This window comes from Meriones unguiculatus, chromosome 12 (genome assembly GCF_030254825.1).
Source record: "Meriones unguiculatus strain TT.TT164.6M chromosome 12, Bangor_MerUng_6.1, whole genome shotgun sequence".
NCBI classification, from domain to species: domain Eukaryota; kingdom Metazoa; phylum Chordata; class Mammalia; order Rodentia; family Muridae; genus Meriones; species Meriones unguiculatus.
The window spans coordinates 63,854,585-63,879,517 of NC_083360.1; the positions used below are offsets into that span (position 1 = coordinate 63,854,585).

The 24,933-nt window shown below is 39.9% G+C and overlaps 1 protein-coding gene across 3 annotated transcripts in view; it reads right to left on the reverse strand.

Moving 5' to 3' along the window:
* Bnc2 (basonuclin zinc finger protein 2) overlaps positions 1-24,933 on the reverse strand; it is a 413,864-nt gene that overhangs the window by 273,854 nt on the left and 115,077 nt on the right. For all 3 annotated transcript variants that reach the window (XM_060365798.1, XM_060365797.1, XM_060365799.1), the window contains exons 2-3: positions 13,689-13,814; positions 4,369-4,569 (exon numbers count right to left, since the gene is read on the reverse strand). In XM_060365798.1, the coding sequence (XP_060221781.1) occupies positions 4,369-4,569; positions 13,689-13,814 (327 nt within the window). The remainder of the gene's footprint in view (positions 1-4,368; positions 4,570-13,688; positions 13,815-24,933) is intronic.

Here is a 24,933-nt window from a genome sequence, read left to right on the forward strand (position 1 = left end):
TGATGTCCAAATTATTTTTGGCAGGTTAGAAGACAGGGGAAAAAAAAAACAGCGTTTTCATTTTAAATAAAATCCTATGACTGAAACTGTGTTTGTCCTCACGAATTGAAAGTAGTAAAAAGCTGCTAGAAGAAAAATTTGTAGAGAGCATGCTTGTAAGTGGAAAATGTCTTATATAATTCATATATATTTTTAATCATTTCTCAGAGAAGTGGTAGGTTTTATACTAGTCAAAAAGTTTACTTTATCATATCTCTGGCGAGCAGACGGTCTGATATTAATGTAAATCACTGATTTAATTTTTAGCTTTCTCGATTTTGTCCCTTACCTATCTAGAAAATGATTTCTCTGGTGATAACTAACACATCATGCTAATGAGAGGATCTAATGCACAATAGAAAAATGTCACTACTAATAATATTTGCATGAAGTTAAATAAAGCAACTGTACGAGAATGTCAGACAGTTGTTCTTTAATAAGACACAGTTTCACAATGAGATTAGGTTGTTAATTTTGTTACATCACTGGGTGAATCCTAAATTACTCCTTAATGATGCACAGAGTCATCTATAATTCTAACTTAGGATTTCACTCTACTCCGAAAAGAGATGTTACTGAGGGATCAACATTTTATTTGAAACAGGTTAAAAAAATAAAAGGTATAAACACTTCTGGTAATATGTGAAAAGTACACTAACACCTTAACCTGCCTAGTCTCATTTCTTAAAAAAAGATTTCAAATAGATCAAACCATACCTTCTCCTGGAGTAAGCTATACAGATTTTACTTGCTATGTTCTCAAATATAGGAACCTGCACACAATATGGCGAAAATCACCTTTCAAAGTCTTATTAAAAAAAAACAAAAGCAAAACAAAACAAAAAAACTTCCAAAAGCAAGCTCTTTTCTCTACTACCACCTCCCCATTCTCTTTTTAACAATACCTTATCAGTCTATACTGAGCAAAATAAGGTTTGGAACTATAGAAGATAAAGAAAAAGAGAAAATAGTTTTTGGACATTATCAATTTGTAACTGATCAAACTGAATCCAGAACTCTCAGTTACAAAAGTCAACAGTTACATCTTTCAGGGCTCTCAAATGTCTGTCTACAAGAAAATATTCTTTTCTTGTAAAGAAAAAAAAATCACAGTTCATTGTTAGAGAAAATAATGTAAAGTAGGGAAATGAAGTCAAGAAGTCATGTTTAAAGCTTTAAGGAGAACACTTAATTCTGGTGAATCTGAGTCTTTGGACCATTAAACCATGTGTTAATATCAGATAAAAGGAAAGATTTACATTTGCGAAAACGTAACTTCATTCAGGGGAAATACAAGACACAGACTGTTGTGTCCTCCTTCCTAGCTTACCTTTAGAAGACACAGACCTAGTGTACTGAACTTCAGTGCTCATCAGACACCCCCAAGCACACATGTTCTCTGTAGCTTACACCATATGTGGTGAGTTCTCGACAGCTCGGTCTTTAAACAGCCCAAACTCCTCTACTAGGCAGTCTTGTCCAGTGCTCAGAGACGTACTCAAGGAAACATTAGTTTTTAGTCTACTGTGAAAAACTGCATCTAAGAGATTTTATTCAGTTCATGAGATGAATTTTTACTTAGAAATGAAAATAATCACCCAGATAAGCCTTTTTTATCCTAAAAAAATAGATATATAGATTTCTGCACAGCTGGTTAAATTAGAAAAACTTTTATCTTTAGCAAAAGATGGATATTAAATGTGAATATTAAACTTAATATGAACATTAAAACTATTACTCCTCAAAATTGTTGACGTTAAGAGATAGCATTTCAGGAAGTGCTACACACACATACACACACACACATACACTCACACACATACACACACTCACTCTCTCTCTGTGTGAACCAGCACTGCTGATCCACCACACACAGGAACAACAAACACTTTAAACATTCACAGCACACAGACTTTTATATTTAGACAGAATTTGAATTTAAGCTTACACAATCTAAAATGCCATCTTGAAAGAGAAAGAAAAGCACATACACACATGTAAATTCACACCTCTTTTACATGACTTCCAAAATGCACAGAAGCTAAACATTTAGTAATTCTGAATGTAAATGGAAGCCTACATATCACTAACTACACCAAAACAACAAATAATAGATACAGCAAAATATTTCCATCATAGTATTATTTAATTGTGATTTTCACCCTTTGTTGTAGTATTCTGTTTAAGGAGGCACCATTAAGCAGCAATGCCTTCCTCTATCTTTAGTCTCCTCACAGTCACTGGTGCTCACCATAAGCATGCATTCATACAGGTACACACAAAACAGATCTTTGTGGTGCCCACAAACAGCTGCACATGAAACACCGCGATAGGCTGATCATACAAGTTTCTCTATGAGAAATTTTAATTATTTTCCTAATTCTGAGCTATGTTTTTTGTGTGTAATTTGCTTTTTTTTTTAATCTTAAATGTTTTCCACCACTTAAAGTCTTCTTAGATGCAAATCTACTTGGAAATGGGCTAGTGCCAAAGAAGCAATCTAACACCATCTATGTGGTTCAATAGCCATTTATCAATTGATCATTATCTCTATCTGTTTTATTAACTGTTTTTTCACTAGGGAGATATACCTAAAGCAATCTAACCTTTCAAGGCAGGCATGTGCATACACACTCCACTAAACTCAAGGAAAACCCTGATGGGTGACGCCTCAATCTTAAAGTGGGGCACACGTTATCAGGGTCTAACGTTAGTGATGCTCCAAGCCCGGGAGAGCCACCCAGATGGAGGAGTGCTCCAGAAAAACACCTCACAAAGCACACCACAAATGACACGCAGCTCTCTGTCACAGCACAAACGAACTTTCCACAAGAAGAATGGGGCTGCACAGAAAGAGTTGCTTGCTGGGTTTATGTTGATTGCATTTAAATCCCAGCTTACTGTATCAGCAGTTATCAGGGTCCCTCTACAGGATGTCAAAGTATACCTTATTCCGATACATTTCTTCTACCTAAAACTGGCTGATAAAACTGTTTACCAATTAAATGCTGCAAGAGCCGGGCTACATGCACTGTCTTTGGCAAATGTTTATTTCTAAACTTGTGACAGCTTACAGCTTTGCAAATTGTTTTTCTTTACTTCATTACCAAACATTTTAAAATCTACCCGAGAAAGTATTCAATTTCCGCAAACTCTTACATACAAAAGATTTCTATTAGGCAGCAGTTGCAGTATGTATTTTTTTTTAAGAATGGGGCAAGACGGATCTTTAAACAGCCTCCATCTAACTTAACATCCCAGTACATCTGTCAGCTCTACTTCGGTGCTGCGTGGATGATAAACTAACTCTCGCTTTGTATGGGTTTGGGGTAGGCTTCTGAAAAGCAAGACGCGTCTAGGAGGGAGGCACCAGGGAACTTCCCTCCCTCACTTGAGCACAGTCCAAGAGGAAAGTTTCTGGGTTGTTTCCCCTTCGCTTCCTCTCACCCTCGCTCCCCCGCGGAGCCGCAGAGCCAGCAATTGTGCAAGAGGAGCCGGGCGCGCAAGGCGCAAATCACCGAGCGCTTGGTACGGGCGGCCGCGGGTGATTAATTATCCGTCCGCTGGCCCGGAGCTCCCGGGGCGGCTCTCCGGGCCAGGCGGCAGCCGAGCCGCGGGCGGCGGCAGAGCGAGGAGCGGCTCCTGGAGGACGCGGGGGCCGCGCCGAGTGTGAGTGCACCGCGGCCGGCGGGCGGCGGCCGGACGGCGGAGCGGGCGGGCGGGCGGCGAGCCGAGCGGGTTGCGCGGCGGCCGGCGGCCGGGGGAGCGCAGGGAGAGCGGAGCCGCGGGAGCCGAGGCCGAGCGCAGCGCAGCCTGCCGCCCTCCGGGCCGCCCCGGCCGAAGCCCGCACAGCCCGGTGCAGGGCCGAGGCCGGCTGCTCCAGACAACCAGAGTCAGACCCGCCGCTGTGAGGGGCCCGCGTTTTATGACTGTTCGGTTGCAAGACCTACTTCAAGACAGCGGACACTTTGACCAAGTCCTTTCACACAGTCAGGGAGAGAACATTTGTCGAGCGGTGGCTTTTTCTCTTTTTAACGGGAAACAAAGAAATAAATTAAGGCTTCGCAGGACCCAGGCTGCACACTGTGAAACTTTGCAACAAATGCCTTCGCTTTCTCTAACTTCAGTGTCCTTTCCCCCCTTTTCCTTTAAGGAGCCCTTGGGGGAAGCCATGAAGTAACACTGCACATTCCAGTAACACAGTTATGACAAAATAGATTTTTTTTTTTTTAATTTCAAAATCATTTAGAAGGAAAAGTAGCAGGGGGAAAAGGGCACACAACAACTCGAGGTTTCTTAAAAAAAAAAAAAAAATAGAAAGTAACTTACCTGTTGGGACATTCTGAATAAGAGGTTAGTATCAGCGTTTTGCCATGTCCCCATGAACCCTGGCTCAGCCGCAGTCGTTCTGGTTCCGAACTGCATGGAGTTGTCAGTACAGGAGTCTCTTAAAGTCAAGTCTCTCGCCCTCTTTGGCTCTCTGTCTCTCTGTGTGTCTCTTTCTCTCACATCCACTTCTGCCTCTTCTGACTGAAAAGTGAAGGTGGATTTTTTGAGCTTCTTGGCAGCCAGTAGCAGGAGTATAGTGTAGTTAAGAAGCTGGCTGAACTGTGCATTTCATTTGGGAAGGGGGAGATCTGGGGGAGGGGGTCAGAGCTTCCTTCGCACCTTCTGCACAGATATCCCTATCATTTATGCATAGATTGTGACTCCCCGAGCTTGCCTTTGCTCGGTTTAACAGCTGCCTGTCAGGTGTGCAGGCAGCACTGGAGACCCAACCATCAGCTTCAAACCCTCAGCCACTGCATGTCATTGGTTAGCCAGGAGTCAACTGCACCGTTCCACTGTCAGGCACCAAATGACACCCTGCACTAACCCCTCTCCAGATACACAGATAGATACACACTCGTGCGCGTACTCCATGCAATGCCACGATCTCTGTCCACAGGGCCAGGGAGAGCCAGGGTCCTTCCCTGGGAATTTTTCCCAGCAATGCTTTCTGCTGTAACATGTTATATCCGACACCAGTCTTTGCTTTAACACTTGTAAAACTATGATACTTAAATATTCTTAGTTACACTGGAAGCAAGTGAAAGTATTTATCTGGAGGAGAACATAAAGTTTGCTCAGTTGTTGTCTAAATATTAGCTGTCACAAATCACACAGTATATGCTGGGCTATTTATAACCACATATAAACTCATAGAGAAAACAATATACACAAATTTGACCTTATATGCTAAAGGGTAAACAAGCAAAACTACCAGTTAAACATAAAAGATGTACAATAAACATATGAAAAAATAAATATATACCACTTAATATCAGCCCTTCAGGCCATTAACTACCACACTGAAGGTTAAGTAAGGAGAAGCTGAAGGTAGAGAAGAAAAATGAATACCTTTTCGTAAAGCTCAGAAGCTCAATAAATTCCTTTGTTAAAGTTCTCAGGTAAGGCATCTACAATATCCTTTTAAATCATAAAAAAAAAGGCAAAAGATGAAGAAAAAAAAAAGCCTGTGCTATTTCAGGCAAAAAGTAATACATATAAAAACGCCATTTTTCATTTAGGATCTCTATGAAAATTTCTATACTGTTTCCCTGCCTGATGAAATATAACCTTGATAGCAGGTCATATTTTTAATTAAACCAGTTTTGAAACAAAACATTCATTTATTAGATAGTATTTGTCTTTCTTATTTATGGAAAAGCAGAACTAAACAACCCACTGTACATAAACATTGTAACTTCAAAATGGAAAGCTAAATTCATGCCATCTCATAAAAGTAGTCAGCAGGAAAAAGCCATCCTTCCTAAACTTAAAATGTACGGAACATTAATCTTCAGCCACTTACAAATACTGAGGACAAATGTACCACTCTGCTTGCTCCTTCTTAACTAAAGAATAACAATAAACCTTCCTCTCAGAAACAACAAAAGAAACAGAAAAGCGCTTCAATGGCAGCCCTGTGTCATTAGTGGACAATGAGAAAAGATGAGAAAACGTACACTATGTTGACACAAATGTGCCTTCCCTTCCAGAACTGACATCTCCTGAAAGCTTTTCTGTTAAACTTCCCTCCAGTTCACCACCATTAGGCACAAAAAAAGTCTCAAAAGAAGCAAATTCAATATCTGAAAGGAAACAAACAAGAACCCAAAGAATTGTTGCCTTAAAATATATTAAGTCCACCTGTGGTCAATAAAAATATTCTTTTGCGGGGGAGGGCGGGAAAAGCCCCTATGAGTCAATTGTCAACGGTGACTGTACCTTTACTGCTATTACCCACTTAACTCCCTCTAAAATTTGCTAGCCTCTTGATTTCTGAAGTGGCACTCAGAGCCTCAGTCAAGCTGCCTGCTCAGCTCCTGACCTTCCCACTAATGGCTGTTATTTGTGGGAGGCTTAAGGACACTGTCAATAGCAAGCTTCCTCCTCGCTCCACTCAAGCACTGTTGTATCGCTCTGCCTGCGTGTTCTCTCTCGCCTCTCCTGCTCCCTCTCCCTCTCTCCTTTTCCTTCCCTCTCCTCCCCCACTCTCTCTCACTCCCTCTTCCTATTTTTCCAGCCCCCATCCCTTTTTTTTTTCTCAGTTCTGAGACACCCTCTTCTTTCCCAGGTATTCCCCGCACCCCCCCCCACACACACACACTAACAACACAAAAATCAACTGGCATGCAGCAGCAAGCACCTGCAGTAATAGACTCTTTTATTAAAACTGTTATTCTGCAAGACTTGAAATTCCCTATGGACCAGGCCATGTCAAAGCCGATATAATTAACTAGAGGCTCAGCAACGGATCAATTACCAGACAAGCAAGTGATAGTGAAATCAATGAAAGATCATCAGCCACATTATCAGTGTTGCAACTCATTAGGGCAAAACTGAGAAATGTGCTCAACGAGAGCCCAAGCAAGGTGGCATTACAAAACAAAGGGCTAATTTGGAGACCCTGCTGTGAACAATCTGTAACAGAATTAGCCTTTTTTCCCCCTAAACTGCACAGCTCCATAACTAAATGTGACAGACTGAGAGAAGCAGTTTATTAAGACACCAGCCCCAAGTTTATTTAGTTCATAAACTCTCTCCTAGAAAATCAATACAGTCTGTACGGGGTTATTAGGTTGACTAGCTAATACATCCAAATCTGCTCTGCCCAGCCAGCAGTCCTCTGACAAAATGCTACCCAGAGTATGCAAACTGAGCTCTCTCAGCCTGCCAGGTCTAACTGAACAAGCCTGCCACATAAATGTTACCTAAATATTCCCGCCACAGCCACACCTTAACAACTATCAGGGTAGCCTTGTAAGATTTCAAGAAAAATCATAATTATACAGTATTGTACCTGCTAGATGGATTTTATCAAACAAAAAAACCTTAACTAGTTCCTAAAACCAGTTTTAAAAAAGAATAGAAGCTTTGTTATAATAACAGACAACAACCCAAAGAGTTAACCACAGATAAATATGTTAAAATACAGCACAAACTTAGAACGTTTGTTATGCTCTATAAATTTTAAGTTTTAAATCACTTTTAGTAAATTTTAGAAAATAAAAATCTGATCCCTCTAGAAATTCCCTAAATGTGCTCTGTGAACTTGTCATTCCTTTCCACAGGGAAAGTGTAGAACCGTCAGTCCCCTCCCTCATGCTCTTCTAGCCAGTAAGAGGCTGGACTCACTTTAAAGACACAGGTCCAAGACAAACAAACAGCAAAACCAAAGCACTAAGACACCTTCTGAGGCTTTCCACCGGCTCCGCGCTCTGTAGATTACGGAGTAACCCTCTGGAATTATTTCTATCCAAGTTATTTACAACTAGGCCACTGGGGTAAACATCGCTTTCACAATGACTGCTTTCTTTTTTCCCTGATTTCAAGTCATGTACTTCATGTTAAGGGATCACAACTATGAAAGGTCACATGAAGCTTCTCTCATTCACTGAAAGCAGAGTGGGCTGTGTACAGAAGGAAGTCCATCAACTAGTTCTCCAGTTCCTGAAGAAACTATAGGAGTAGTTCTTTATAACACACAGCAGCAGCAGCAGCAACAACAACAACAACACACACACACACAACAACAACAACAACAACAACAACACACACACACACACACACACACACGACTCTTAAATGCATTTTACAATGGGAACTTAAGACCAGGAAACTAAACAAGGTTAGGGGAAAGACTGTTGGAAATTACTAATAATGTTCCAAAGGGGGAAAAATGTACTATTAGTATGCCTTCCTTCAAAATTCTAAATCCTAAACCTTATTTTTTTTAAAATATTAACTAATATTCAGTTTATAGATGCTACAAGTAAACAGTTATTCCCATAACCTTTAGCTGGTGCCTTATCAAACATTTCGTAAGTCATGTAATACTTTTAAAAGTCAAGCATACACACTACACCTGTACTATATGCACATAATCTGGATAGTAATTAAAAGCTGTGATTACACGAAACTCTTGCTTTTTAAAACCTTTTTGCACGTAACTACACACTGTGCATGTGCCCTCAATGAGACCCAATTAGTTACAGAGAATTTGCATTTCAGTTAGTGCGGGGTAACAAGACTACAGGGAGGCTAAGCTAGAGTCTACCAGCAGGGGAAGGGTATGTGCTCTTTCCTGCAAGCTCTGTAAGCACTAATTCCCACAGTGACTGCTTAAAATGTTACTATCTTTTCAGTGTTTTGGTAGTGAGGTGAATTTGGGTCTTTCCCTCTATCTTCTCAAAACTACACTTTGATGCAAAAGTAAGCCACAAAACTGAAGGACCATGTCAAAGAAGGCTGTTCTGCATGTGCTTCTGGAATAGACTAGTTTGTTTACTGCGTTAGTTTGTTTGTTTTTTAAAGGTGGAATAATCCATCTTTTTGCTTTCTTTATATTTTTAAAGACAAGGCCTCACCATGTAGCCCTGGCTGGTCATTATGTGGACCAGGCTGACTTCAAGAGATCTACCTGCCTCTGCCTCTCAAAAATGTGCTCCACAGTGCCCAACTTTACTTTTCCTCTTGGTATTTCATTTCTTTAAAATGCACTGCTCCTTAAAGTCACTCTTTGACTGGGAACAGAGACCCTATGTCAAGGCCATGGTTCTGTGCTAAGATACTCACAGACTGCACTGAGAAAAAATTGGAGGGCTTCCTATATTATTGTCGTTATCATTATTATTATTCTATTCTTTTTTTCCATAGCTATGACTACAACAATGTAAATACTGAGCAGATATAAAATAAATGTATGGTTTGTGTGCACAATTGAAGACATATCCCCAGGACTTCCGATGGCTTCTAGAGCAATACCTGTGATTCCCTCGGTTCAGTTCAGAGCTGTTAGCAGATTCTGTAATCTGTGATGACAGTATACTGGCCTTTGCTCTCCTTTCATCCACTATTCATTTCCAAAGCTTGGTTAAGGACAGAGCCGGGTTAAAGATCAGTGGTTTTTCATGTGACACACACTGGTATTCATCTAATGGCTTGTCGAGACAAAACTGTCCCTGTTCTTGCCAAAATAATAAAAATGACGCTCCACATCGCATGACAATCAGCACTTCCTCATGGAGAAACAACTCAAGCTTTTTGTAATTCATTTATTTTCTAGGAAAAAAAAAAGTTAGCTGGCTATCCAAGCTCAATGTAGAGAATCAGGTTGTCATTCTCAAAGGAAGCTTCAATGTTTTCCCTCTCAGAACTCTAAAGCAACATGTAAACTAATCAAATGCAACTTTAACATCTAAAATAATGCTGAAGCTCAGGTTCCTAATGCATTAAGGTGCATGACTTAATGTATGCAAATTATGCAAGAGCAGCAGGCTGGACTCAGTCACTGAGGTGGGGCAGGCAATTGAGGAAATGTCATTTTTCTTGAGAACAAAGTGTGGGACTTGCTTTGTAACATCTGTTGGTCTGTGTGAAATGTTAACAGATGTCTTAGGTAGAAAAAAAGAGAAAGAATTAATAAAGGAAAACTCCTCTGAACAGATAATCCACCCAAATTTCCATATTCCTAAGGAAGAAAGTTGACAGCAGCCTTTTCCCGTTGTGAAACCTGCCATCCCTACTTTATTGTGCTAAGTTTCTTTTTCTATGTGAAGTTAAGGAGAAACAATTTTGATTAACCATAAAGATTCGGAAAAAAGTAAAACTAGTAAGAGTTTCAATTTTCATTTTTTTTCAAATTTTTGTGTTTGCTTTGTAATTATATAGTAATGCATGCGTGTTGATTGTTTTTCCTTAACTCACAGATAGAACTTGATAAAAGGACAGTAAATTATCCATCGCCCTTAAACATACAAATCCAAACATGATGACTACACAGAGGAAATAATACTGTACTCTATGTGCATGCTGTGGAGAAGAGAAAACAGGGGAGATTAAAAAGTCCTTCTTAAAAATTGCATCATTTTGTTCTGTTTTGTTTTGTTTTTGAGACAAGTCTTTCTACATAGCCCTGACTGTCTTGGAACCCACTATGGTGACCAGCCTGGCCTCAACTTGAACTCAGAGACCTGCCTACCTCTAGGAACTATCTTCTCTAATGTAAAGATGCTCACCATCAAAATTAAGAGTCCCCTAACATTTACACCTAAGTCCTTGCTTGCCAGCTGGCTCCCAATTTCTTTCTTTCCGTTCCTATCTAGTGTTTCAGTAGCCAACACTCCCAAGCAGTAGCATGTGGTAATTGTGGATATCTGTGTTCAAATTTTAAGGGACCTGGAAAAATTTGTTTACTTAGCAATTCTTTTTCTTGTGTCAGTTTATTACATGACTGAGGCAGACAGGCATGGAGCAGTCTTTAACTCAGGATAAAGCCACAGTGCATGGGCAGGAGGGACATGGTGGTTCAAACCTTTAGTTTCAGCACTGGGGAGGCAGAGGCAGGTGGTCTCTGTGAATCTGAGGCCAGTTTGATCTGTGTAGTGAGTGAGTTCCAGAGCAGACAAAAGCTGCATAGGGAGATCCTTTCATGAAAAGAAAAGGAAAACAACAACAACAACAGAACGATGATTCAAGGATGTCAACAACTGGATGGAACCACATATCATGTGTAAATGATCTGAATGACACAGGCAACTATTCTATTACTTTTTCTACTAAAATCTTGAAGACAGGAATTTTTAGGTTTAGTGTCCAAGAATTAGCTAATTCAAAATTAAGGATCTTCATGGAGAGGAGAAGAAAAAAAATCCCGTTGTCATCTCTGATTGGAGTTTTGCTCCCTGACCCTCTCTCCACCAAGAGCCTGTGTGAGAATTTACATTACTTCATATTCACAAGTATACCTCTGCTTTGACAACCTGAGTTGGCATTTCAGCATACAGACGCTTCAGCCAGAACGGCCTGAAGATTTCCGGGAACTAGATCACGTTCAGTTGGTAAAGGAGTGCACGTAGGCCTTCGCTTTCAGCTATTTTCCCGCCGACCCATTGTGGAGACTAAATACTCAGATGTTAACTCCCAGGAACACCAGCCACATCAGTTCACAAGATGGAAATGATAATTGCTATGCACCGCAAAAAGAAGAAAAGTAGTGGCCAAAACCTTACTCGTTAAAAATGTCTTTATATATTAGGTGACCAAAAAAGGAACACAAGCTCCCTAAGGAAGGGTGAGCCACTTCAAACAGTGACGTTAACATTCCTCATAGAAAATATCACCTAGAAGTTTCTCCCAAAAGAAAGAAGGTGCTCCAGTTGACACTTGTCTAGCTTGACTGAGATGCTGTGTCTGCTGGTGCTCTAATCAGGGCTCAGTTCCACAGCATACTTCAAGGAAACTCTCAAATGCTATAATCCTTTGATACTATGAAAATATGAAAATGGACAGATTTGGACAGGGTGCAGGAGATAAGGTAGTTTACAAAATGCTAAGGAATGGCTGAATCCCTTGGAATCAAGATTCACAGTTCAAAAAAGCATCTTTGGTCAGTAAGAATCTTATGCCTACAAAAGATCAAACATTTTACTACCTTGTTTTGATCTAATAACTGAAAAATTACTTTAATCTTTCTGTGTGTACAAGCAGTGACAAAAGCTTTCTTGCTACCATGAGCTACAGTCGATGGCTTTTGGAGAAAATCTTCTGAAAGAATCAGTGGTGTCTTTCCTTAAGTGAATATGAGGAGTAAAAAAAACAAAAGCAAAAAATAAAACAAAACCAAAAGGCTGGAACAGGGAGGTGCACTGGGGAATTACTTTCATATGACTATGAAAGTCGGGGGATTATAAAAATAAAATTATTATTTTTTTATTTACTTCCTTCTAAAAACTACAGACTGAGATGCTGGCAGCTTCAGTAAATATGTCATAATACTAATTTAAATTACAGTCAGGATGGAAGACTGAGACTCACTCACACACAAGAAAACCACATTACAAGGCGGGGCTCAAAACCTTACAATTATTTGAAAATAAAACACTTAAAGTTAACACATTTTTAAAAAGATATACTAAAAATAATACATGTAATTCTTAAACCTAAAATAAATTTAAAAATGGAAATACTAGAATGGAGTTTAAAAATGCCAGACTGTTTTACACACACACACAAATGCACACACACACACAAACACAAGCACAAGCACAGACATACATATACACACATACATACACAAACCACATACACACATATACTCAAACATACACATATACACACAGTTACATAAACACACAATACACAAACACCCAAGTAAACACACATACATACACAAACACACATGCCTTCACAAACACACACACAGGAACACACAAACCCATACATGCATAAACATATGCACACATATTTACAAACATACACAGATAAGCACACACATATACATATACAAACATACACGAATACATACAAGCACACACACATACACACATACATTCACACACAAATACATACATACACACAAACACATAGAAGCTCACATACATAAACATGCACAAACATACTTAAACACATATAAACACAAACATACATACACAAAACCACACAAAAATACATACATAAACACAAATTTAAGTGAGAAAACACTTATTCAAAGAAAATTTGAATAACTTAAAGAAATAGTTTTTCAAATTAAAAAGCTTTAAATGGGAAGAGTGAGGGCCTCTGGTGGGTGACATCAACAGGAAGCAGGCAGAGGGAAGCTTTTCAAACACAGCCATGCTACCTGCCCATCCAGCTGGTGGCCCGGTCACGCTTACCTTGTGAAAGCTCATCAGTCTATGTACATACAACTGGGATGGACACACACACAAGCACACACGCACACACATACATACACACTACATTTTAATTCTCAAAGATTACCACTACTAACAAGTCAATTACTAAAAACAGCAATGATGACAATAAATCAGCCCTGGGACTATGTGTAAAAAAAAAAAAAAAATGAAAAGGGAGGAGGAAGAAAAGAGATGAAACAAAAAAAAATCACAATCAAAATCAAAATCATTCTTCCACAAAATTCTACTTCTTACAGTATCTTCAGAGAAAAAAATTGTTGAGAAGCAAGTAAATATAACCGTTTTCTAAGATGAAGATGACGAGAGAGCAGTGAACGGTGGGACAAAGAGTAACCATGTGGGAAAGGACCCCAACAGGACAGGCAAAGCAGTGAGCGCGCTGAAAGGACCTAGGGAAGAACAACCTACCTCAAGCTGAGACGGATCAACCCCGCAGCATGGGACCTTGAAATGTGTTTGCCAGTCTTGGTCACCGAGCCTGCCCTCTGATTTGTAACTGAGGCAATTTGAAGGTGGGGAGGGCACAAAGTGTGCCTGTTGAGAGATCAGAAGAGAAAAATTACTTATAATCTTCATACAGTATTGTACAGAGATGCTGGTTACATCAATAAACTTCATCTTCAAAACTGCAAACGGAACATACTCCTCCGACCACTCAAACACGTTTAAAAAGAATTAATCACTAAGGTTTACGGTAACCAACAGTTAAATATACAAACCATAGGAGAACAAACAATGAAGTAGGAATAACAAAATAGTTCACTGATGGGTAACAGGGCAGGGGGACTGAACTCAGTGCTTCTTGTGTAAAAGCATAACTCTTTATTAAGCTTAACCCACCACTATACTAGTTTCTTTTCTTTAAGTAGGGAATTGGAGAGTTGTGAGGGTGTCTGAAACTGGAGCATCCAAATGCAGGTTCTACCACTATGCCACACCCCAGCCAATAGCACAACTTATTCCATTTTCTTCCACTAATCATAAATAAAGTCACTGTAAACCTTTATACTCACTGTTGAAGAACTATTTATCAAGCTTCACACACCAAGTACAAGAAGCTGTGGAGAATGATCCCTGCTCATAAGAAGTTTATAATCTAGTACGGAACAGAAGCCATGCATACAAATGACCTTATCTAAATAGAGAATGTGGAAAGAACAGTAGATCCATGTAATTTAGGAAAGGATGCCTTCCCACTGATATGGGGAAAGAAAGCATCTGAGCAAAGGCAGCCTTTGTTCTGGGCACCAAGAGACTAGCAATATTCCTCTAGAGAAGCGATCCAGTTTGACTAGAGCAGAGGTAGGATGATGAATAAAGCAGTAATAAAGGAAAGGATGTGTAAGCAACAGAACCATTGGCAAGAATCCCACTCAGCTGCTGTCCTGTTAGTCGCCACTGCCAGCCGAGTCTACTCAAAGACAACAGTGTGACTGTATTTTCTAAGAAAGGTTGTGTACGACGACACACTAAAATGTGAACAGAATGAAGCCAAGCGATCAATTAGGGAACTATTATAATACAGTAGGTAAAATAACTACTAGCAGGTAAGGCTGATGAAGAAGAGCAGAGCACAATGACAGTGACGATGATTTAATAGATAACAATGACTGATAGGTTGAAGGTTAAGGGGGCACACTGCTCTTGCAGAGAACCCAAGTTAGTTCCCATGTTGGGGGTTCACAACTGCCTGTAGCCCCAGCTCCAGAGGATGTGATGTCTTCTGGTCTCCATCAGCACCTGCTCGCACATGCACTTACATGGCAGCACCTTTTACAGAAACAGGAATGAAATAACTCAGGAATGAAATCAAGCTCAGTTTGGGGTAACTGCATGCAGACAACAAGGCCAGAAAAAGACTCCAAACACAGACTACTACTGGAGTTACCACACTTGGATCCATCTATGTAGACGTGATAGTAAAGGGAGACAATATGGCCATGGTGAGCATCTTTGGGGAGACTTGTGGTTATGAAAGAGAAGGCCAATTGTCCTCTTCTGAATTACAAAGGAAGAGAGATGATGGTTAGGAGATGTAAGTAATACTATATTTGGTGCAGAATAATAGAAATTTAGTAGTAAACAGAAATATAAAAGTGACTCCATCCATCAGGACAGGACTTGGAAGTATGTGATGTAATTTGAACGACAAATACTTTAAATGTGTTTGCTATTAATTTCTTATTTTGAATAAATGTATGTTCAATATATAATTCCCAATATATAACTGTGACTAAAATGTTTTGTATTTATGAATTTCTGTGTTCTGGTACAGTGACAAGCATGCATGATCCATGTTATAGAGGAGTTAAGAAATATGTAATTTGTAAAGACAAAGAGGCAGAAATGGTAAAATATTCTTTGGAGGAATTGTGAAAGAAAACAAGGTAAGAATATGTAGCTTGAAAGTTATCAGCATTTAGAGAAATGTGTTTAGGAAAACAGTTTGTTTTCCACTACAGGTTAAAAAAAAAAAGTCTACAGTAAGCAAAGGGGACAAAGCCAGCTGAGAAAAGGATATTGAAGATCTAAGCCAGAGGGAAAATGATATAAAGGGTCCTAGGGGAGAATGTGATAAGAACACAAATGAAAAGGTTCCCTGAAGAGAGGGGGGAAAAAGCCTCAGAAAACAAATTTTCCATGGCTAAGAAAGGCAGGTATCAAGGAAGCCTGGCAGTGGGGGTGCACGCCTTTAATCCCAGCACTCAGGAGGTAGAGGCAGGCAGATCTCTGGGTTCAAAACCAGCCTGGTCTACCACGCAAGTTCTAGAACAGCCAGAGATACACAGGGAAACCCTGCCTAAAAACAAAAACAAAAACAAAAACAAAACAAAACAAAAACACAAAAAAATGCAGGAATAGTGTCCATGTAACTGGAGAGAGAGACTGTGTGCCTGTGTAAATATATAAACAGAACCTGCTAAGTCTTTCAGTATTGCTTACATGTACATAATTTCAGGACTGACTGCTTGGTATTGAGTAACCAATGACAGGGCCCCTTTCGGGGGAACACAACTTCTTCCAGCAGCTCTTAGTTGCCTGTAGCGTATTGTCTGGGCGTGGGACCCCATGAGATTTCCCTCTTCCACTTTTTCACGTTGTTCTTGTTCAGGCCTTGCCATGTTGTAACAATTAGAGAAGATGAGGCCAGGAACTTGAGAAGGAGTGAGGGTGGGGCCATGGAAGTTGTTGGAGGAAGGAAAGGGAATGGAGAGAAATGATGTAATTATGTCGTACTTAAAACAACAATAAATACACTAAATGTTTAAAAAAAAAAACACGGATAGAAGAGTTCATCCAGTTAAGAGCACAAACTAGAGAAGAGCTGGAGAAGAGAAAAGGAGTGGTCCACTTGAGGAGTGAGCAGAAGAAATTCAAAATGTCAGAAAGATGTCAAGCGTGGCTCTGGAAACACTTAAGAAATCTAGTCCCAGTCAGCAATTTGATGAGCTAGAGATGGCTCAGTGGTTAAGAACATGTATTGCTCCCGCATGAGATTCAAGTTTAGTTCCTAGTACCTACATGAGATGGCTCAAAACTGCCTGTAAGTACAGCTCCAAGGAATCTGATGCCCTCTTTTGGCCTCTGTAGGCACCTGTGCGCGTACACACACACACACACACACACACACACACACACACACACGCATAGATACACACAAACTCATGAATGCATACACATATTCTCTCTCTCTAAAAGATTTATCTTTTAAATTTTAAAATTTAAAGGTAAGTCTTTTACAAAGACAGTGTAGTCAGGAGTTGACAATTTTGACACTGAAAACTAGAATCCTTAGAACCAGTAAAGGGTTCTTAATACAGATAGAAATGCCCTGCTCCAGAACATAAAGCCCAGTGGGAAACAGAATTTTGGAAACTATAGTGATTACATAATTACCATAGGGATGAGTTCATGTAAAAAAAATAACAAGAATATATTTTAGGTCAGATTATTTAATGTTTATCTAGTCATACCCCAATTCTAAGTGTTTACAGAGCATTTTTTAAATGGCTGTAAATTTACTCCTGGCTAAATAAATTCCCCCAAGCAAACAAAAAAAAAATTGAAACATTTTAAGTTCTATCATGTTATGTGATTTGAGTGAAGGAGGAGATGTCGAAGAATCATTAGCCAACCTGAGGCAAAGCTGAGGGGGTGAGGCCCTCTGCATCCCTACATCTAACTCCTACCTCTAGGACCATTTGGTCCGGAGTCTTATCAACTCTCCACCCATCAGAGAGGGTGCATTAGCAAACTCAGCAGGTTTAGCCCAGAATCCCTTTAGAGACCAAGGAAATGATGACTTCCATGACCTGGCCAGTATCAACAGCCACCAATGAAGCACCTGAGGGACATGGACAAAGACATTATCTGCTGCACTGGCAGCCGCGACAGCCAGCCTTTCCAAGAGTCCTTTCTGGAAGGACCACTGTCTAAGTGACCTGTCGTACAGCTTTGTAACATAGCATTAATACTGCGGGCCAAAATGAGATTGATCTTTGAGCTTCATGGTCTCCTGTTGTCAACAGTGCATTATAAACCCAATACTAAATACTTTATAAACAGGTCTCCCTACAGTGTATTAGAGAAACAGTGCATATTTTATGCCCCATAGTTAGGTAGCCACATATCCATCAGGCTAATACATTATTTATTAGATACTCAGAAGCACAATAAGAGTCAATAAACTAACTTCTGGATACTTGCATGCAACTATTTCATTGGAAATTGTACCTGGATGAAAACTTTCTCACTAACAATGGGGGATGGAAGATCCTCTCTCAAGTATACCATTAGAAGGAAGCACAGACCACCTGAGTGAGAAAGAAGAAATCCCTATGTCCTGAACATAATTTCTGTTTTTGAACTTTAAGTATTATCCAACCCCATACTCATTTCTTTTGTTTTGCATTTACAGGCCTCTGATTCTTCCATACTCATGGACAGCTCAGGGAAATAAAAATTGGTAGAAACATGTCTATCATACCCTACCTCAGGACAGATGACAGCTTCCACGAACGCTTTCTTTACACTTGTTATCTCAAAGAAACTACACAATGAATTAACTGTTTTCAAGGTCTGTGCTACACAGGCACTGTGGAATTCAGAAGTTGTTAGCCAAAGGTTTAAAGGAGCTTTTTATTTCATTTCTTCTCCTCCTCCCAGATTTCTGGTTGAAGCTCTCAAGCCCTTAGACACCTATGATGCAGTCCCTGGTGCCTAGTCCAACATCACCATGGCTCATTCTACATTTCTGAAAGAGGACCTTCTGTTCTGGAATGTATTCTAGCCCTTCAAGGAAGCATTTCTTCAGCTGGGAGTTATTTCTCAAACTATCAGAGGCGTGGACCTTTGTGGAGTATTGCGGGTGCCATGGTTTCACATGCTGGCCACATTAATACTGGAGAGCAAGCATCTGTAACCCACAGCTGTGTGCGCTCCAGCCCCAAAGCACCCGCAAGGCTGGTGCCAATGCAAACCACTCTTCCCGTCCCACATGGGAACCACACTGGTTTTCTTCAGGAGCCAGAGACGGAGATACAGTTCTGAAAACGGGGTTTTGGGTACTTTCCACTCACTTGATGGGTATGGACTGTCAAGAAGAATACTGCCAGGGGCACTGGCTCTTTGCTTCTCCCCATTCCACACCAAGTGGATAAACTATAAGGAGGAAAGGAGGGAGGAGGGCAGTGGAGGATATGCGCAATGAATACCATATACATGTATAAAAATCTGCCTATGTAACACAATACAATGTACACCAAATATATACAGTGAAAAAAAGTTGTTTTTTTTTGTTGTTTTTTTTTTTTTGTTTTTTTTTTTTGTTTTTTTTTTTTCAGAAAAGGAAAAACAGAAGGTTATAATGTTAAATATTCTAAAAGTCCCTTAGGGAGACAACCTAAATAGAAAAATACAGATTTTTTTTTCCCACAGTGTTTTCATTTTTTCTTCCTAATATCTTATAGTTTTATTCCTATAGGCAAGAGTTTTGAAGGTCAAAACACATTTTATGACGGTAGGCTAAAGAAGTGGAAATAAAGGATAAACAGGAGACAACTTCCCATTACTTTCTCAAAGAAACCTCCCCAAATTATAGACATCATGAAAGCTGATACAAAAACATGTGCTAAGACTAACTTCTTTGTATTATTTTTGCTGCAACAACCACTACTGCTAAGATGGTTCTTCACGTTAATGAGTTCAGTATAGACACACTATGAAAGATGCAGTCTCTGACCTCAGGTACTTATCCACGCCTGTGGGGATTTACTGTTCCTGCTGGACTTACTTTATTCTTCATCCTCTTGCCCAGAGGAAGTGATCATCACTCAAGACTTGGAGCCTTTCCATGGGTGGGGCTTACATATGGCAAGGAAAAGGGGTATTTGCCCTTGGACACAGATGGCACTAGACCGGAAGCTTAACAAGTCTAGTTTGCTGCAGCAAAGGGAAAGATTAAAATTTCTGAAAATTTGACACTGATCTCACTGAGCTTTACATAGAAAGAAATCATTAAGTGTGAAAGTACATAGTGTTCATCAGCGTATCATCACATCAAGCACATATATGCACAGATTATGTCAGTAGGCCCTGAGCTGATATCATACAGCTATCTCTGCCATACAGCAGCCCACATTCATTTATTTACATTCCGTGTGCACCCAGGGAGTCAACTGTATATAGCGGTTAAATGTCCAGCAATGAGATTGTTAAGTCTGACTATCTGTAGAAGCTTTTACTTAAGTGACAAATCAGTTAGCCCCAAATTTCCATCTTCAAAGTGCAAGTAGTAGCAGCAGCCTCGATTCACAGAACTGTGAAAACTAAATACTCTGGTTAGCACAAAAAGTTTACTCACAAAATGTGAATTTCTCTGTCTCTCCCTCCTCGCGCGCGCGCGTGTGTGTGTGTGTGTGTGTGTGTGTACAGATTTTAAACTGTATGGCTTCAAGCATTTTTGTTTGGCTTCCCAAGTGAGACTGTGTGAGTATTCATGTGTTTTAATTAATGGCCCAATATATAAAGTGCAAGAAAATTTAAAAGGTAAAATACTAGTTATCAGCTGCAGGGATAGGGGTGGAGGGGTGTGGTAGAGAGAGGCAAAGGGTAAAGTGAGAAAAATTAAAGATATAGCAGAGACATTCACTCCTTTACAGCAACTATAAGCCAGAGTGGAACAGAAGCTACTGTCTTCAGCAAGCTCCCCTACCCCACCTCCCATCCTGGCACAGTCTCTACCCCTAACTGTTTTCTTCATTTTATTATTTGCCTGGCTACTTGAGCCATTCAAGCTTGTAACACCTCTCTAGTAAGTAACTGCATTCATACACTATGTATGGAGAGTTCATTCACACGGAGAAAAATGGTATTTAAACAGGGCTGGCCTTGAACTCACTGGGATCCACCTTCCCTTCTTCCTGAGTGCTGGGATTAAAGGCTTGCAGGACCATGCACAGCTCCAGATGTTACTAGCCTCTTTTGCAATTACAGGCACAGGCTCTGTGACAGCTATACTTCAGTAACAGTAGTTCTAAAGCATATTTGCTTTCAATCAATGGAGATCTTTTCTCTGAAAGATAAAGTTGTGAATTCTGAGCATGGGGAAAGAGCAATACAGAGCCTGGGTTTCTTGGCCTTCTTTGCAGTTTGAGGTGTCCTTTGGAGTGGGAATGGGGGGAGGCTCGTTTAATCTGACTGCTTTACAACCAAGGAAACTGAGGCTAAAATATAAAAGGAGTTGGTGACAGCATGGACCGTTTCTCAGGGCTTTGGTCTTTCACACTGCTTTAACAGTAGAGTTCAAAGCAGTGGCCAAATGTTGAAAACTCATTATATTCCAGAGTTTCTCTTACTGAGTTGACAAAACCAAATTAAACTTTCAAGAAACTTCACAGGCAAGTAGTCTTGAAACTGCTAACCTGAAATAGGCAAGGTTGGGAGTCATTAACAGTTCAACAAATCCACACTCTTTGTATATAACCGCAGGGGCCAGATGATGAGCTTCTGCATGCACAGCCGCCGGCAGGGATTGGGGCGTTTGGCAAGCTCTAGCATAGGGCATTCTCCATGGTGCAGGTACCCAGGAGTGTTTCCACGCCCTGCTCTCTAGAGAGCTCAAAGCCAAGCCATAGACTTAAAAGGCAAGAAACAAAGCAAATGTGTGCACGGGCTTCGAGCTCTTACTCTATGAGGCATGCTGACAAGTTACAGAAAGATGAAAAGGGACAAAAATCACAGCAAGCAGAGCTCTTACGACATCAGTCATATGGACAGGCGTAAGGGAGAGGACATTATCCCGTGTTTAATGTGCACCTGCTGTACGCCAGATACTGTAAAAAGCATAAATATTCCCCTGAATGCACTCCCTTTTTCTCTGCATAATATGTATTATAAAAAATTGAAAATAAATGAAAACACTACACACCAGAATTAACCAGACACCAAATCTGTGCAACTTAATGAACTTACACTCAGTTAGAACTGCCACTCAGAGTGGAATCTATGAAGCTTCATATTAATCTTTCCCATTTAAATATTGAATATAGCTTATGTACTCTTCTAATACCAAAAAGAATTTAAATCAGAAGAAAACCAGTTCTGTATCCTTAACTCAATCATCTGAATTCAATCCTTCTTCATTTCCTTGTACTTAGCTTTTCTTCATGCTATACAGTACCTGCATGTACATTTCTTTAGAGTTAGTTACCATATATTACTGACTAGATTCCACATGAGATAGAATGTGTGATTCATTCTTTTTTGAGGACCTGTGACCTTGTTTAATATTATACATTTAAAGTCCATATATATACATACTTACATGTACGTATATATGTATATGCGTGTGTATGTATACACATTTGAGTAGTATTTCATCCACTTGAGCTGAAACAGTAGGAACAGGAAGGAGTCCTAAATGGGGAGGGCTTGAGTAGAGCAGCAGGGATGAAAAATAGAGAAGATGAGAAGAAGACAAGAGCAATAAATAGGTGGGACCCGGAGGTCTTGTGTAAGCACATGACACAGTCCAAGCAAGTTTACTAAAAAGCACAGCATCAGAGATACTATTTGCAGCCAAGGTGGGCTGACAGTTAAGTCAGATGATGATGTCAGAGAACAAGAGATGCACCAGGTGCACACACATACACACACCTGTGTGCCTGTATAATTCCCATTTGTATAAAATACTTGTCATTTTTTTTCTTCACAAGTCCCATGAGGCAGGTATTATTACTCTCACATTATCAATGAGGAAACTGAAGCTAAGAGGATCAAATCACTTGGCTAAACCTTGTATTAGTGTCAAAGTGAAAATTTAAAACTGAGCTGGTCTCATTTCAAAGCTTCTGTTCAGCCCAATTTCCTGTGTTGCTTGGTTCTTGAATTTTTAAACAAGAATTTCCTCGAAAGTTGTTAAATATGATCTTGTGTCTTGAAATAGAGAATGGCTTTCTTGATCAATTGTTTTTTCAATTTGAACATCAATTAACATAGAGTGCTATCTTTCCAAGGGTTTGGGGAAATTATCCTTTTATCCAGAAGAGTTTAAATCAAAGAAAATCTGAGGATACGCCATTTTTAAAAATTCAATAATCTACCAAGTTTACCCTTTTATGAATTTTATGTACTGTGTAACCAACATCCACATTTTCATGCTTTTAGAATTTATTTTTATTTTATTGTGATCCTTTTCCATGGAATTAAGCAGTTGTTTAAAAAGAAAGAGAAAAATGTTAGTGCTAATAAGAAGCATTCCCAAGTAAATCACAGAAGGTGCAGGACAGCCTCACAATGTGTGGCTATTAATGTTTGAAGGTGTGAACTGAAAGCGGGGACAAAGCAGTAGGACCAGACACTATGGCATGAACAGAGAACCAAATAGAGTTACAGGGCTTATAGGTCCAAATGAGCTTAGCCACTTTGTTTCTTCTCCTCAGGAGGCTGGAAGTGCTGCCCATGGCATCAGAGAGCACCATCTTAAACAAAGTCCCCCCACTTCCTGACCTGCAGGATAGTCAGGCAGTCATGTATAAACACTAAGTGAAAAGAAAAGGTGTACATAATCACTCTCTTTTATTAAAAAGCCTCCCAAGTCAGTTCAACTGTCACCAGCTACAGCACTAAGGAGCAGAGCTAATTTGGCCCTGGGAGGATGTGTGACAGCACTCTAACTAGGAAGGACCAGGAAGTGCAGGGAAGCACTACACTGTGGACAGATACGTGGCATTAAATGAGAGATGCGCTTACAGAGGGAAACTGCACAGGCCTGAGATCTGGAACCAACCTCCTCAGCCAAGCAATACAAGCCGCAGCCCCCCTCCCCCCCCGGAACAATGTACAGCATAAATCAGAAAAGAGAGACATCTGAACCATAAGTATTCAATTAGGGGTCTGTAGCATGTTCAACATTCCTGTAGAATACAAGGTCCAAGAACAAGGGAGGTTGTTGTTTTTGTGTAGACTAGATGTGCATCAGCACTTGGAAATACAGTAGGTTCAAAGAGCACATGGAAAGAAAGCCCATGATATGGTGGACCCTGAGGACTAACCCCAGCAATTAGAAGAGATAAATTAACCATTTACAACTGATTCAGTTTTTTCTTTTTTTAGAGATCCTGTATGCTACTTAAAAGCTACTTTACAGAAAAATTTAAGTATCAATATTTGTATTTGTAGACAAAATATTTCTGCCTCAAAAAATACTTTCTCAAATCAAACACAGCAGAGCACTGAGACTGTTTATGGTAATTTTTCTGCCTCGTCATCCCAAATGGAAGCTCATCCAAAAGCAACAGTACCTATGACCCGTGTCCTGAACTACAGAAACACTAAACACGGTCTATACATTTAGATAGGGTGCCAACACCCCATCATGCTACCTGGGAACTTACAGAAAACTCAACCAGCCAGTGGGCATGTTCTCTCACACCAGCACCTAACTCTTAATGATTTTCCACACTCAAGAGCTTTCCACTCAGGCCCCAAACTCAGAATGTGAGAATCAGACCTTCGTAACTGTCCCCTGCCCATTTCAGAGTTTTGTTAACAAACAATTAAACCTACTCATCAGGGCTTAAAAGCAAATTCAAGTGTTTAACTTCTATATTCCTACCACATTTGGCAAGCTTCCCAATATTCAAAGGTATTTAAGAAATTTGGATAAAGGAATGAACACAGAATGAACAGAAAGGGATAAACCAGGATTTGCTTCTCTGGGCTGCTCCCTCAGCAGCACTGGGAAACTTTGCTGATTGAGCACAGTGTTGCTGTTCTGTTTCCTTTCTAGCAGCTCTAAGCACTGATCATTATTAAAAATTCACTCATAAGATGAAATATCTTTTATCACTGAATTTTTTTCTTTTCTCTTTAAGTGTCTGTTTATTATCATATTTTAAAGATTTTTCAGATGAAAACAAAAGGAAAAAGATAAAGAAGTGATAAGGTCCAAACAAAGTCCAGAACCACAAATACGTGCTTCTACATATCCTTTCCTATTATATCTAACTATTGCTTTAATCTATTGTAGGTGAGCTGTCCAGTGTACCAGGAAAACTTGATTCTTCATGAGACAGTGTGAAATAAAGACCTCCATCTTCCTCCACGACCACGTCAACATAAACACACTAAATACTTTTACGGGAAGCATGTG